Genomic DNA, 16,520 nt, shown 5'->3' with positions numbered 1-16,520 from the left:
TTCTGAAACATGAAAGTTGGACCAGTGAACTGGAAGATAGCCAATTTAATCATTTCTTAAATAGGAATGGTGCATTGGAAAACTGTGGGTCATTCAGCCTAACATTGATATGGGGTAAGCTTCTCAAGGCCATAACATGAGTTAAGTTAGTGCTCAGAGAGAATGGATTAATTTAAGGACAGCTAGCATGGATTTGTGAAAGGCTTATTATTCATTAAAAATTGAAGATTTTCCTGATAAGTCAGTGAAGTGTATAAAGGAAATGTAATAGAAGTTGTCTTTCTGGGTTTTCAAAAAGGATTTGACAAGATGCCACATAAGAGACTTGATAATGATTATTAAGCATTGTAGCATGGGTAGAAAGTTGACTAAATGACTGGAAACAATAAGCTAGCTAATGCTTTTTGAGTTTGAGATTTATGAATAGTGATGTCCTCCAAAATTAGTGCAAGCCTGATTTATTTTGCTTCATAAATGCTTTGAACTTGATTGCAAGAGCATAATATCTATTTTGGGATTTTGAAAAATATTCTTGAGATAACATTAATAACACAAGTTAATATTTAATTTAAGATCTATGTTGCTTATTTACAGTTTACACACTAAGATACACATCTTGTCATTACAATATTCTAATAAAAACACCACAATTTATTTAATCACTACAAATCTGTGGCCTTCTTACTATATTTGCACTAAACTTGCATTTATAAAGCAGCTTTAATGTGGAGGAAGTTCCCATGATACTTTAAAGGGGCAAAGGAGAAAGGAGCAAGTACCAAAACATTATAGGAGGGTTAGGAAATCTGACCATAGGCTTGATCACATATTCTTCTGGAAAGATATTTAAAGGTGGGAGCGGTATGAGACTTTGTCGGTGGAATTAGAAAGTGATGCCATGGAGTAGGTTCAGAACAACTCAACAGGAAAGATGCAGGATGTGGTTCAAAGCAGCGGTGGTTTACACCTAATCAGTGGAATGAGGCTATAGTGAGCTTTGTCTCAGAATTTTAAATGCAGACCGTTGGGGATGGGTGCCAATGCAAGTCAGTGAGTGCAGCTTGGAGTTGGTGAAGATGCTATTGGAGACATTTATGAATCATCAAATATACCATGAGCAATGTCAGTAGGATGGCTAGTTATTTATAATTGTATCTAGCACATGGAGAACACTTCTAACCTTTGAAGCATTTCAGAAAAGATTCTTCTGACTATGATCCAGAAATTTACAAACAATTACCCTCTGATGTAACTACAGTTGTAAATAAAGGCAGTTCACTGGGTTTGACTCTTTCAGATTACATCCTGACAGGGTATTCTTGAACAATGACTTCTTATATTTAGATCAAGTCAGTAGCTGAGCATAATAACTGTACTCAAACCCAGGGTTACCCAAGAGATCTGCCAGTTCATAAATTTCCAAATTTGTTGAGTAAACAAAAATGCAAATCAGACAAGTTGTTTGAACTGGTCATCTGATATTATGAACCACAATAACTACAAAACTGGCAATAATGCTTTTAACAGAAAAAAAACTTGACGCTTGTAGTGATAGGTATGTTCCTGTCAGGCAGGGAGGAAATGGCCGAGTGAGGGAACCATGGTTCACAAAAGAGGTGGAATGTCTTGTGAAAAGGAAGAGGGAAGCTTATGTAGGGATGAGGAAACAAGGTTCAGATGGCTCGATTGAGGGTTACAAGTTAGCAAGGAATGAGCTGAAAAAGGGGCTTAGGAGAGCTAGGAGGGGACATGAGAAGTCCTTGGCGGGTCGGATCAAGGAAAACCCCAAGGCTTTTTACTCTTATGTGAGGAATAAAATAATGACCAGGGTGAGGTTAGGGCCGGTCAAGGACAGTAGTGGGAACTTGTGTATGGAGTCAGTAGAGATAGGCGAGGTGATGAATGAATACTTTTCTTCAGTGTTCACCAAGGAGAGGGGCCATGTTTTTGAGGAAGAGAAGGTGTTACAGGCTAATAGGCTGGAGGAAATAGATGTTCGGAGGGAGGATGTCTTGGCAGTTTTGAATAAACCGAAGGTCGATAAGTCCCCTGGGCCTGATGAAATGTATCCTAGGATTCTGTGGGAGGCAAGGGATGAGATTGCAGAGCCTTTGGCGTTGATCTTTGGGTCCTCGCTGTCCACGGGGATGGTGCCAGAGGACTGGAGAATGGCGAATGTTGTTCCTCTGTTTAAGAAAGGGAATAGAAATGACCCTGGTAATTATAGACCGGTTAGTCTTACTTCGGTGGTTGGTAAATTGATGGAAAGGGTCCTTAGGGATGGGATTTACGACCATTTAGAAAGATGCGGATTAATCCGAGATAGTCAGCACGGATTCGTGAAGGGCAAGTCGTGCCTCACAAATTTGATAGAATTTTTTGAGGAGGTAACTAAGTGTGTTGATGAAGGTAGGGCAGTTGATGTCATATACATGGATTTTAGTAAGGCGTTTGATAAGGTCCCCCATGGTCGGCTTATGATGAAACTGAGGAGGTGTGGGATAGAGGGAAAGTTGGCCGATTGGATAGGTAACTGGCTGTCTGACCGAAGACAGAGGGTGGTGGTCGATGGAAAATTTTCGGATTGGAGGCAGGTTGCTAGCGGTGTGCCGCAGGGATCAGTGCTTGGTCCTCTGCTCTTTGTGATTTTTATTAATGACTTAGAGGAGGGGGCTGAAGGGTGGATCAGTAAATTTGCTGATGACACCAAGAATGGTGGAGTAGTGGATGAGGTGGAGGGCTGTTGTAGGCTGCAAAGAGACATAGATAGGATGCAAAGCTGGGCTGAAAAATGGCAAATGGAGTTTAACCCTGATAAATGTGAGGTGATTCATTTTGGTAGGACTAATTTAAATGTGGATTACAGGGTCAAAGGTAGGGTTCTGAAGACTGTGGAGGAACAGAGAGATCTTGGGGTCCATATCCACAGATCTCTAAAGGTTGCCACTCAAGTGGATAGAGCTGTGAAGAAGGCCTATAGTGTGTTAGCTTTTATTAACAGGGGGTTGGAGTTTAAGAGCCGTGGGGTTATGCTGCAACTGTACAGGACCTTGGTGAGACCACAGTTGGAATATTGTGTGCAGTTCTGGTCACCTCACTATAAGAAGGATGTGGAAGCGCTGGAAAGAGTGCAGAGGAGATTTACCAGGATGCTGCCTGGTTTGGAGGGTAGGTCATATGAGGAAAGGTTGAGGGAGCTAGGGCTGTTCTCTCTGGAGCGGAGGAGGCTGAGGGGAGACTTAATAGAGGTGTATAAAATGGTGAAGGGGATAGATAGAGTGAACGTTCAAAGACTATTTCCTCGGGTGGATGGAGCTATTACAAGGGGGCATAACTATAGGGTTCGTGGTGGGAGATACAGGACGGATATCAGAGGTAGGTTCTTTACACAGAGAGTGGTTGGGGTGTGGAATGGACTGCCTGCAGTGATAGTGGAGTCAGACACTTTAGGAACATTTAAGCGGTTATTGGATAGGCACATGGAGCACACCAGGATGATAGGGAGTGGGATAGCTTGATCTTGGTTTCAGATAAAGCTCGGCACAACATCGTGGGCCGAAGGGCCTGTTCTGTGCTGTACTGTTCTATGTTCTATGTTTGGTTTTATATTCTGGAAAAAATGCATTTAATTTAGTAAAAAAAGGTCCTAATTATCTAGAAAAAAGCCAATGAAAAGCAATTTTCATGCTTTACAGTAAGAACCAAAATATGTTTGTTCAGATAATCCATAATTTATCATTCTTATAAGTTTATTAATGATTTTGTATTTATAAGACAAACCTTTATTTGTATCACTTCAAATCTTTTAATCATGTCAATAACCTCCTGACTTTTTTAAACTTCCTTTAGGTATGAAGTAGCTCCACGATCAGATAGTGAGGAGAGTGGATCAGAGTATGAGGAGGAAGTATGTGCTTTCTTTCAATTTTCTGATGTATTGGAGCTTTATTTATTTTCTTCTGCAGATGGGATAAACTACTTGAAGTACAGTCGCTTTCCAATACTTCTCTCAAATGGCCACTATCCCTGTGAGACACCTTGTGGTCGTGTCAATAGATTATTTAACCTAGGGGGACATCATGACTAAGCCTGATCTGTTTTCAACTGATATCCGCAAGCATGAATGAACAACAGTCACTATATTATGGTCAGAACCAGGAACCCTTTCCCCTCTTAAGTCAGGAATGCTGAGATTAATTACAGTGTTCCCTGTTGTTGCCTTGTTTGACATCAGCTAACTCTGAATAGGATGTGCTCAGCTATTTATTGTAAGCCCATTGACAGGTTCCACCAACACAGCTGTTGCTGAAGTTGTTCAAATTACAGTTTTAAGCTTTTCAAATTGGCTACCAACTAATTTCTTTGAGAAGACTCTGATTTTAGTTGTTCTCTTTCTGATTTGTTTCAATAATTGCCTGTGAAGATGGGTCTACAATATGCATTTTTTTTAACCCTTTGGAATGACCCATGTTTTACCCTGCACTATCACTCAAGTCAAAATTCTGGAACTACTGAATAGCACTGTTTTTTCTTTATTTTTTCTTGGGATGTGGGTGTCACTGATATGGCCATCATTTTTTTACCCATCCCTAATTGCTCTTAAACTGTGAAGTTTGCTAATCCATTTCACAGGGCAGAGTCAGTGACATCATTATGGGTCTGAAGTCACAACTAGGCCAGACCGCATAAGGACGACAGATGGGTTTTTGCAACAATCAGTGATTGTTTCATAGGTCTGAGACTAGCTTTATGTTCCAGATTTATTAATTAAATTTTAAATTTCTCTAGCTACCTTGGTGGTATTTGTATTCATGCACTTACAGCACTACCCACATGGGAGTCTGAGAAGATTGAAGCACATAGAATTCAGGGAAACTTGGCGAGGTGGACTAAAAACTGGCTTAGTAATAGGATAGTAAGAAGTTTAACAACACCAGGTTAAAGTCCAACAGGTTTATTTGGTAGCAAAAGCCACACAAGCTTTCGGAGCTCCGAAAGCTTGTGTGGCTTTTGCTACCAAATAAACCTGTTGGACTTTAACCTGGTGTTGTTAAACTTCTTACTTAGTAATAGGACACACAGGATGATGATAAAAGGCTGTTTGAGTGACTGGAAGCCGGTGTCCGGTGACGTACCACAATGTTCAGTGCTGGGTCCCTTTATTTTTCGTTATATACATAAATGATTATAAATGAGAATGTTGGGGGGTATGATAAGTATGTTTGCAGTTGACACCAAGGTTGATAGTGAAGAAGAAGGTCATGGATTACAGGAAAACATAGATGGGTTGGTCAGTTAGGAAGAGCAGTGGCAGATGGCATTTAACTCTTAAGTGTGAGGTGATACACTTTGGGAGAAATAATAGGACAAGGAGTAGTTAATGAGTGGCAGGACACTAGGAAATTTAGGAACAGATGGATCTTGGGGTACTTATTCACAGATCCCTAAAGGTGGCAGAGCAGGGACACTTGTTTTTAGCAGTCATGGCTTAGAAAATAAGAACAGGGAGGTTATGTTGGAACAGAACGTTGGTGAGGCCACAGCTTGAGTACTGTGTGCAGTTCTGCTCACCTCACGATAGGAAGGATGTGATTGCGCTAGAGGGGGTACAGAGGAGGATTGCCAGGATGTTTCCTGGGATGTAGCATTTGAGCTATAAGGAGAGACTGGATAGACTTGGATTGTTTTTCTTAGAGCAGGGAAGGCTGAGGGGGACATGATTGAGGTATACAAGATTGAGGAGTATGGACAGGGTGAATAGGAAGCAGCTGCTCCCCTTGAGGGGTCAATCATGAGGGAACATAGTTTTAGGGCGAAGAGCAGGAGATTCAGAGGGGATTTGAGAAAAAAAAATCACCGTGTGATGAGAATCTGGAATGCACTTCCTGAGAGCTAATAGAGGCTGGAAACTTTACAACCTTTAATAAATATTTGGATGAGCACTTGAAATATAACATTCAAGGATATGGAACGAGTGCTGAAAAATGGGATTAGCATGACTTTAGTGGCAGTTATTGTCGGTGCAGACTGGATTGGCCAAAGAGCCTTTTCTATGCTGTACGACTGTTAGCCTGGGCCACTGGACTATTAGTCCAATGATGTTATCACCAAGCCACAGTCTCTCCATACTGTGGGTGTACCTACACAACAAGGACTGCAAGGGTTCAAGAAGCTCACCACTACCATCTCAAGGGCAGTTAGGGATTGGTACTAAATTCTGGCTTTGCCAATGGTTTCCACATCCCATACATGAATTAAAAAGAAGTCAAAGGTTTGCATCAATTGGCCTATTCAACTGTGTGTTTAAAAGTGCTGTTGTGCATGTTAATATAATAGTTTTGTTAATAAAAATCCAATTTTTTTTTTAATTAAAAGATGACAGCAGACTGTAGAAGGCCCACTTAGTACTTCTCCAAGGCCTCTTGAAAAAGCTTGCAACTATTACTGAAGATTTATTTTCTGGCTACTTGCCAACTTTATTGAGATTGAGCAAGCTGGAAGTAACTGGTATGGGTTGGAGATGGCTTCAGACAGTGATTCTACAAAGTAGTTTGAAACAATGACCTTAAGGTTCTTAATGTTATTTAAATTGACTAGCAGCTACCTTGACATATGTATTAGAGCTCACTGTAAGAAAGGGCTTACTTTCTCAGATGAAAAAACACTGAACTTTTCTTTCTAATGCTTTTATTTATGGTCTGGAGCTTTGCTAGTTTCTTTTGGCATAATTTACCTGAAATTAGCATAACTTGTGTAAAAGATTGCAGAATCTTTAGTGCTAATTACATCCAGCACAACTCTCGTTTCTGCAATCTTTTGAACTAATTTTTTTTTAAGTTGCTAAATACTGGGTCTGCCCTTAAAACTGGTACCCACCCAGAAAGAAATAATCACTGTTTGGTATGTTCACTAATTGTATTTGTTTGCAGGACTTTAAGGAGGCTCTAAAAATTGCTACTTGTAGTTGGTGGATTGATGCTGTGATTAAAAGTGGTTATGTTTTGTGACTAGTCCATTTTCAGCTGTATTAAACTGCAAATAATTTCTCTCAAATATATTGAGTATTATTTAAAGCAACACTTTCTAAAGATTTTCAAGAACTTACCTAATTATATTAGCATATAGCAGATTTTGTGTTTGGCGATATGCAGTGTGTTTGAGAGGAACTTCAAAGAACACCTCATTAAACCAGCGCTGTTTTTGGTACGAATTGTACCTGAATCACCAATTGTGCCCAAAGCGGAAACTCTTTCCCATTTTTCCTATTTTCTTCAGAAAACTCTCATCACTGAATTTGATTTGTTAAATTATTGTGCTCATTCATATTATTCAAACAGATTTTTTATTGGAAGTTTGAATGAGCTTTTGGAAACCTGTGAAAACTTGCATTGTTCCAGGTTGATTTGTCTTGATTTATTGCTAGTTACAAAGAAAAATTGACTTTTCGCAGCTTTTGCTTTAAATCTCAGCATTTAATAGGTGTGTTAAATTTTCCCCCTCACTCCTCCATTATGATTAACAAACATATTTGGAACTCTATAACGAGGAATATTACTTTGAGTTTCCACTAGTAGTATAGAAAACAGATCAATGTTATGTATTTTTAAAAAAACACAAAGAATAGTAGAAATCTGAAACTTTTGCCCTACTCTCACCCTAAAAGGCAGTGGGTGCTGGATTAATTGAAACTTTTAAGACTTAGGATCGATAGGTTTATGTTCAGTACGAGTTTCAAGGAATCTAGAGCAAAGTCAGATAAATGCAATTGAGATATATGGCGAGATTTTCTGGTCCCGCCCAGTGGGAATCTTAACGGGCAGAACAGAAAATCCGGAGGACTGTTTAAAAGTCCGTTGAGCTTGAGCAGGATTTCCCAGTCTTGGGACGCATGCAGCCAGAAAATCCAGCCCATAGTCTCATTGAATGGTGAAGTGACCAATGGACTGAATGACCTATTCCTGGTGATATGCTAGCCAGTGGCATAAGACGTGAAAGCAGAAGTGGGCCATTTGGCTCATCTAGTCTGCTCCACCAGTCAGTGAAATCATAACTGCTCTGAATGGAAGAACATCCCGGGCTGATTGTCAGTTTTCCTGGTTCTTCAAAATAGCTTGCAAGAATTCAGGAATTTCTGGACAGGGCATTGTGGATGTGAACATCCATCATGCCAAATCATATTGCACTGATGCACCACTGTGCTTCCTTTTAATAAAATCAAGCAACCTATTAAATTAGATGCGTTCTGTTGCTTTGTGTTCGAACGTTTATTGTCAAAAGACACACAAAGGCTTCCAACCGCATTTGATGAATCATACCTCTGCAATGTGATTCTTCAGTATGTCCTTTTAAGTTGTCAGTAAAAGACTATATAAGTGCTAATTGATATATTGCCTCCATGTATTGTTTGACTTGAACATAAGGTTTGTTGGGTTTTTCTTTTGAGGAGGAAGATGACGAAGCCCCAGTTGCACCAGAGAGTGAAGAAAAGAAGATTATTGTCCCAAACATTGAAGATGTATCTGATTTTTTTGCAAAGCAGATAATTGAGTATGTATTAAAACTTGAGCCTGTTACAAATAAGATCCTAAATATATTATAGGAAATTAATAGGAGTGAAAATGGCCAATCCAAAACTTAAAAAAGACTACAGTTCCAAAATGGGCAGTAAGCACTACAAATTCTTCAAATGTGTCTTCAGAAGAGAATCTGTGCAAACTGTAAGTGCCATCAAGTGGTAGAAGTGGAAAACTGCAAGTGTGTCTAATAATGATGCCAGATATGAGGAATTCCTCTAACGTCTCCAATGCATTGAGGGAAAATAGTCTTTATCCTGACTGAGGGCATAAATCCCTTAACATCTGAAAAAAGTTTAATTTTTCAGATATAAGCCATTTGTTAGATTATTTTAGTCTCTACGTCAAGGGCAGGGTTTTTCTTTCCCATTTCCATCACCTGAAGAGTTGGTGGAAAATATCCCTGCTGATCAGAGCAGCCCATAGCCATTTTCCACTATTGAACTCCTCCTGGGAATGTAGCAGGGTACCCCAAGCCTCACCTGCCCAACAAAATTGTGGACTGGTTGGGGCAGGTTGACCACCTGGGAATTTTACAAACACCCCTAGTAGGTAAATTGAGAAGTTTCTATCTCTGCCGTGGCACTGATAAAAGTCATAAATGACATTCTCGACTGACGAGGCATTATCTCTCTTAGGCCTTTCTTCAGCCACTGAAACTTCAAATCACACAATCTTCCATTGTCCAAATCAATGGGATTGCTCTCATTTATAGAATCACTGGAGCAACTCGTCTATCATATCGTAGTCCAAATATCAGCAGCAACGGCTTCTGTTTCAGCCTTCACTGTTACCTTGAGTCTCCAAAGGATCTATCCTTTGTCCTCTTCCATATACATCCATTCCTTTAGTAACATCATTTGTGGATGTGGGGTCAGCTCCCTCATGTTTGCTGATGAGACGCAGCTCTACCTACTCGCTATCTTTATCAATTGCTCAACATTGTCTCTGGATACTGCGCAAGTCTGACAGCAGTTGTGGGTGAGCTGCTATTTCCATTATTTAAACATTGGTAAGATCAAAGTCATCAATTTTAGTTCCTGACGCAAACACTTGTCTCTGAGAGTTACCGCCTACTGATTGGCTGGCAGCACTCGAAGACAGGACACCTGCCAGGAATTTCGGGGTCAGGGGGTGGGGAGGGAGGTGATTCCCGACACAGGTGGCAGGAAGCCCAACGCTGATCGAGTAGGTGTCCAATTGGGATTAAATCCCATCAGGTCTCCTGGAAACAGCTGTGCCAGTGTTGTCATCAGTTTTCCGGCTAATGGACCAGTTCCCCATTGCAGCTATTAAATTCCACCCACAGCTTTGTCACAAATACTGCCTCTGCCCTTGCCTCAACACGTGTGCCGTTAAAACTGTTGTTTGCCACCACCTTAAACTGTTCGTCTATTCTCCTGTTTAATCTCTCGTTCACCGGCCTGTGCAAACTCAGCTCATCCATAACTCAGTTGTCCACATCTTGTAAGAGACCCTGCTCCGATGTCATTCCTGTCCTTGACATCCTATATGGTTCCTGGTTCTCTAACAACTGCAATCTTGTTTTTAACTTCCTCTCAAACTCTTCCTCTCACTTTGGCTAAATGTACCTTCGATCCCTACATTTGGTCAGGTGGTTAACAGTGAGTGTCTTGGGCAACAAGAAGATATAGGCGGAATGGGCAGATAAGTGGCAGATGGAATTTAACCCTGAAATGTCTGTGGTGATGCACTTTGGAAGGAATAATTTGACAAAAAAGTAATCAATGAATGGCAGGACGCTAAGAAGTTCTGTGGAACAAAGGGACCTTGGCATGTTTGGCCACAGACCTCTGGAGTGATGAAAAAGGCATATGGGACACTTGCCTTTAACAATCGAGGCATAGATTACAAAAGCAGGGAAGTCATGTTGGAGTTGTATAGAACTTTGGTGAGTACTTTGTGCAGTTCTGGTCGCCACGTTATAGGGAGGATGTGATTGCACTCGAGGGGTTGCAAGATTCACCATGATGCTGCTTGGGATGGAAAATTTAATCTATGAAGAGAGGTTGCATAAGCTTAGGTTGTTTTCATTGGAGCAGAGAAGACTGCGGGGCGTCCTGATCGAGGTGTACAAGATTGAGAGACATGGACAGAGTGGATAAGGAGCAGCTGTTCCCCTTAGTTGAAGGGTCAGTCACGGGACATAGGTTCAAGGTGAGGGGCAGAAGGTTTAGGGGGGATGTGAGGCAAAGCTTTTTTATCCAGAAGGTGTTGACGGTCTGGAATGTGCTGCCTGGGAAGGTGATAGAGGCGGGTTGCCTCACATCCTTTAAGAAGTATCTGGATGAACACTTGGCACATCGTAACATTCAGGGCTATGGCCAAGTTCTGGCAGATGGGATTACATGGGAGTTCAGGTGTTTCTAATGTGTCGGTGCAGACTCGATGGAATGAAGGGCCTCTTCTGCACTGTATGGTTCTATGATTCTATGATAGTCAATCACTGGTGGGCATGCCTTCAGTCACCAGGGCCCTCATTGGAATTTTTTCCCTCTACACTTGTGCATTTCAAAACTTTACTTCTTTAACCAGGCTTTTAGTCACTGCACCTTAATATCTCCTCTTTTGGTCTGGCATCCAATTTGCTTGATAATGTCCATGTGAAACATTTTTTATATTTTTCAATGCCAACGGTGCTTTTTAAAGGCAAGGTCTTATTCTCTACTTCTGACACTAATTTGGATAGACTTTGGGGGGAATACCCTCTGAGCTTGTATTGAGAGGCCAGATAAATCACCTGTTGTATCTTAATGAAATGCTTTACACTGCTGCCCATTGTGAAGTTCTGGAGGAAGGCTTTATATGTAGAATTATGACATTTGGAGCTTGTACCTAGCTGACACAAGTTTCCATTTGCGAAATTTGGCTCCATAATTCCGCAGACAGCCATTCTGATAACTGAGCTAATAACTTCCAACACAGCACAGTGCCAGATTTTGAGGTGGGAAGGCAGCTTGCTTGCATGGGACCAGTGAGGCAATGCTGCAATTTGAAACAATTTTTTTGGCTGTCTTCAGGACACTGGGACACTATCCTCACTCAAACTTGAACCTTGTCACAGTTCTGATCAGCAGCTTGGCCAAGGAAGCATTTTTTTTTCTAGTAAGAGTTCTTTTAGACCAGAATCCCATCAGCAAAGCATGCAAGCATCAATGTGAAGGCTGCATGTTTCATTTTTTTGGTGTACTGTCTACCATTGATACATCTGGTCCTGACATGGCTCTGCAGCAGGAACTGATGACTGAAGAAGTCTCCATCCACAGATATCATCTGTGACAGCTGGCAGGGATGTAACAAAGTGCCTTTGTTTCCTTGGTTCCACTGGTTTCTCACCAAGGTGATCGGTCAAACCCCACAGTTTTTCGGAGCCTGCATCTTTTAAGGGTAGTAAGAAAATGACATGGAATTGAAACTGCCAACAAAAATGCATAATCATTTTTTGCCCAGATCAGTATTTTGTAGTTGTGGCATTTGCTTTTTTTCTTGTGGAAGAACGCTAGTTCTGGATTTCCCCATAAAACAATAATTTGCCTTATTGTTTGAGGGATCTTTTTACTTTAATGGGCAGACGTGATTGATTACATTGTCCTTTTGTTGATATTAGGTGTGCTAAACAAGATGTTGATGATGAATACAGCATGCGAGCAGGAATGAAAGGTTCCCAGTCATATTACGCAGTGGCGCATGCAGTCACGGAAAGGGTAGAGAAACAATCAACTTTGCTGATCAATGGATCACTTAAACAATACCAAGTAAGTACGGAGATGAGATTGAGTATTTTGTATGACTAGTTCCAATAAGTATTTATGATGTAAGTTTCTGATCTCTCAATTATAATGAATCCTGTTTTTATTTGCCCAAATTAAATGTGCGTTATCTTGGTGGTTGGAATTTAGCAGCAAATATCCTGCAATTCACCAGAAACTGAATGTTTGAGAAAGCAGTTATTGCCCCTCATATTCAAATAACCTGTCAGCCCTTGATTGTTCAGGTCATGATGTCAACAATTATTCAAACAAGACAGAAATGGGTACTCTACAAGGCACTCAGCTGGGTGGGGCAACAAATGACAGCATTATCAGGAGGTAAAAATTGAAAGAGAGGAGTCAGCAGCACAATCCTGTTGTTTATGCCATCTCCCATTTTACTTTGAATAAATATGCAATATTCAAATATTGCTTCCTAGCTTGGAGTTAATCAGCTTGAAGTGATTCCTTGATTCGATTGAAACTTTTAAAATATAATTTATAAAAGAATATGTTGCTAACATTTGTAGCGTAATGATTAGGAATGTAAAATCCCATCTATTTTGCTGAACTTTGTCCATTCCAAGTGGAATTGCAATAACTTATTATTATGTTTTTGACCCAGCTTATCAAGGGTTGGGTTTGTGATGTTAACAAAAATCTACACCCCTTAAATATCATCCATATCCTAGTTGAGAGAGGTGGTGGACTGCAGTCCCAAGGAATTTGGAGGAAGGAGCGCTCAAGAGTTAATTGTTTTTGAGTTGTTGGTGGGTGGGTTAAAGGAAACCTCATCCTATTTCTCCTACTTTTATATTTGGATTGAAATAAGTTTTTAATGCCCAAGATGCAAACTGAAGTTTTGCAAAGTTGTGTTGGTTAAGGCCTGTAAAAAGAACTTTAATTGCAAATCTCTTGCGCCAATCCACAAATTCATCCTTGGATAAAATCCATGTGCTATTCTTCACAAACCACTTTTAAAGGGGCATGGATATGAGTTGAAGGATAATGTTAAGGATAAAAGTTAATGTTAATTTTCCAAAAAGAAAATCTAATTGTATCTCAAGTGCAATGTGGTAAATAAACTTTTTCTTTTATTGCAATCTTTAGCTTCAAGGGCTAGAGTGGCTGGTTTCTCTTTACAATAACAATCTGAATGGAATTCTGGCTGACGAGATGGGGCTTGGAAAGACGATCCAGACTATTGGGCTCATTACTTACCTGATGGAACACAAGAGACTCAATGGACCCTATCTCATTATTGTACCCCTTTCGTAAGTCTGCTAAAAGTACTGTAATCCAGACATTTATGTTGGCACAAGTGTGAGCTGATTCATGCTTTTGATCAGTTAGCCAGGAGTTGTACTTGAATATTATTGGATTTGATCAACTTTCAGCTGCATTTCCTCTTCCTAGTGAAACCGCATCTTTTCACTACCTGGAAAAAATTGTCACGAGAACTAAAAACTGTCCTTTAACTGATATAATCATTATTCTTCACCAAGTTGTCATCTCTTAATGCCCCTGGTTATAAAACCCAAAATGTGCAATCTGGTTTTCTTAATTATTACATTAGTATGTAATGAAAGAGGCTGGGGATTGCAACCCCAATCTGTTTGGAGGAAGGAAAATTCAGAAGAGTTAGTTGTTTCCTCTTGAGCCAGTTGGTGGGAGGTGCAAATAAAGCAAACTTTTTTCCATTTCATTAACTTTTAAAATTTGATTTAAAACAAATTATTGAGAAGCAAAGTGCAGTTTTGGCTCTGATAAAGGGTCATCCAGACTCAAAACGTTGGCTCTATTCTCTCTCCGCAAATGCTGCCAGACCTGCTGAGATTTTCCAGCATTTTCTGATTTTGTTGCAGTTTTGGAAAGTTGTGTTGTTTGTTAAGGTTTTCAAAAAAGAACCTGGCAGTTGTACATCTCTCATGCCAATCTATAAAAATGTGCTTGGGCAAGATCCACGTGCCATGTTCATGATGAACCACTTTTAAACAGCATTGTTTTATATTATTTTATTAAAACAAAGACTATAGGCCCTGACAGCAATCCAGCTGTATTACTTGAAAATGTCTGACCCAGAACTTGTCACCTAGCCAAGCTGTTCCAGCGCAGCTATAATATTGGCATCCACCCAACAACTTGGAAAATTTTGCAGGTATATGTCCAGTCCACAAAAAAGCAAGACTAATCTAATCTGGCTAATTACTGTCCCATCAGTCTACTCTCAATCATTTCAAAGCCATGGAAAGTGTCAGTGATGATGCCAACATGGCATTAACCTGCTGACCGATGCTCAGTTTGGATTTTGCCAGAGGCACTCAGCTCTAGACCTCATCACATCCGTGGCCGAACCATGGACAAAAGAGTTGACTTTCAGAGAATGACTGCCCTTGACATCAAGGCAGCATTTGATTGAGTGGGACACCAAGGAGCAAAATTGAACTCAATGGGAAAAAGGAAAATCTCTTCAATGATTGGAATCCACAGTGGTTATCCCTGCTGCCTCACAGCCAGGGATCTAGGTTTGATTCCCGGCTTGGGTCACTGTCTGTGAGGAGTCTGCATGTTCTTCCCGTATCTGTGTGGGTTTCCTCCGAGTGCTCCAGTTTCCTCCCACAGTCCAAAAACGTGCTGGTTAGGTGCATTGGCCATGCTAAATTCTCCCTCAGTATACCCGAACAGGTGGCGGAGTGTGGCAACTACGGGATTTTCACAGTAACTTCATTGCAATGTTAATGTAAGCTGACTTGTGACACTAATAAAATAACTTTTAAATAACATTTTATCTAACAGAAAGGAACAAAGATGTTGGGGGTCAATATCTCTGCCTCAGACCAACTTTTGCAGCAGTTCCTCACGATAGTGCCCTAGATCCTATCCTCTTCTGCTGCTTCATCAATGAACTTCCCTCCAACTTAAAGTCAAAAGTGGGGATGTTCACTGGCGATCACAACTCCTCAAATACTCTGTCCATGCCTGCACGCATCTAGACCTGAACAACATTCTGGCTTAGGCTTATAAATGACAAATGGCATTGGTGCCACACATGTGCCAGACAATGACCATCTCCAACAAAAGAAATCTCTCTTTTGATGTTCACTGGCTCTGAATGCCCCACCATCAATATTCTGGGCTTACCGTTGACCAAAACTGGAGCTGTCATATAAATGTAGCTGGAGGAGCAAGTCAGAGGTTAGGAATTCTGTGGCAAGTAACTTGATCCTCCCAAACCATCTATAAGGCACCAGTCAATAATGTGATTGAATATTCTCCAGTGCAACTCCAACAACACTTAAGAAACTCAACACTATCCAGAACAAAGCAGCCTGCTTGATCAATGCCCAATCCACCACCTAAGTATTCACTTCCTCCAAAGATTGTTGACAGTGCCAGCAGTATGTACCACGTACAAGATGCATTGCAGCACTCTCCAACACGCCTTAGTCAGCATCTTCCGAATCCTTGACCTCTAACCAATTAGGAGAACAAGGGAAGCACATGCATGGAAGTACAACCACTTGCAAGTTACCCTCCAAGCCTCGTACTATACTGACTTGGAAGTATTATCACTGTTCTTTAACTGCTGGCAGTTCAAAATCCAGTGACCCTCTTTCCTAACAACACTGGGTGATCCTACACCAGATTGACTTCAGTGGTTCAAAAAAGCAGCTCACCCCGCCTTTTCACATATAATTAGGGATGGGCAGTAAATTCTGGCCTTGACCTTGATGCTTACATTCCATGAATTATTTTTTGCAAAAATCTCCCTGAACTCTCACTTTCATGGAATTTTATATTTGAGCCTTGAATGTTTCCATTTCATGTTCTACCTCCAAGTGTATAGTTGATATTTCTTCATGTGAAATTATTTCTGCTTCATTTCTGTCAACTCTATTAATCTGTATGTATTCTTTGAAACTCATTTTACAATTCCCCTTGGTGTTTACCAAATGCCTTGTGTTTGATAACATGCTTCCTTTGTCCTAGACAACAACTCAATTCTTGAGCTCCAGGGCATTGTAAGCTGGGGAGATCCCCACATAAGGACACCAATTGTCCAGAAATTTCAAACTTCCATGGGGCAATTGCCCTACAATCGGTACTATCTGAAACTCTAATTTAAGTTGCAAATTTCTGATGGATCTGACTGCCTTACAGCAATACTTACCCATAA

The 16,520-nt window shown here is 40.6% G+C and overlaps 1 protein-coding gene across 3 annotated transcripts in view; it reads left to right on the top strand.

Annotated features, from left to right (window-relative positions):
- Positions 1-16,520, top strand: part of LOC144494859 (SWI/SNF-related matrix-associated actin-dependent regulator of chromatin subfamily A member 2-like) — a 132,857-nt gene that overhangs the window by 57,875 nt on the left and 58,462 nt on the right. For 2 of the 3 annotated variants that reach the window (XM_078214314.1, XM_078214313.1), the window contains exons 13-16: positions 3,850-3,907; positions 8,444-8,547; positions 12,202-12,349; positions 13,454-13,617. In XM_078214314.1, the coding sequence (XP_078070440.1) occupies positions 3,850-3,907; positions 8,444-8,547; positions 12,202-12,349; positions 13,454-13,617 (474 nt within the window). The remainder of the gene's footprint in view (positions 1-3,849; positions 3,908-8,443; positions 8,548-12,201; positions 12,350-13,453; positions 13,618-16,520) is intronic. The other variant, XM_078214315.1, reaches the window with a different exon arrangement.

The sequence above is a fragment of the Mustelus asterias genome, chromosome 6, assembly GCF_964213995.1.
Source record: "Mustelus asterias chromosome 6, sMusAst1.hap1.1, whole genome shotgun sequence".
NCBI classification, from domain to species: domain Eukaryota; kingdom Metazoa; phylum Chordata; class Chondrichthyes; order Carcharhiniformes; family Triakidae; genus Mustelus; species Mustelus asterias.
Note: the sequence above shows the minus strand (reverse complement) of the source record. Positions and strands in the feature narration are given on the sequence as shown.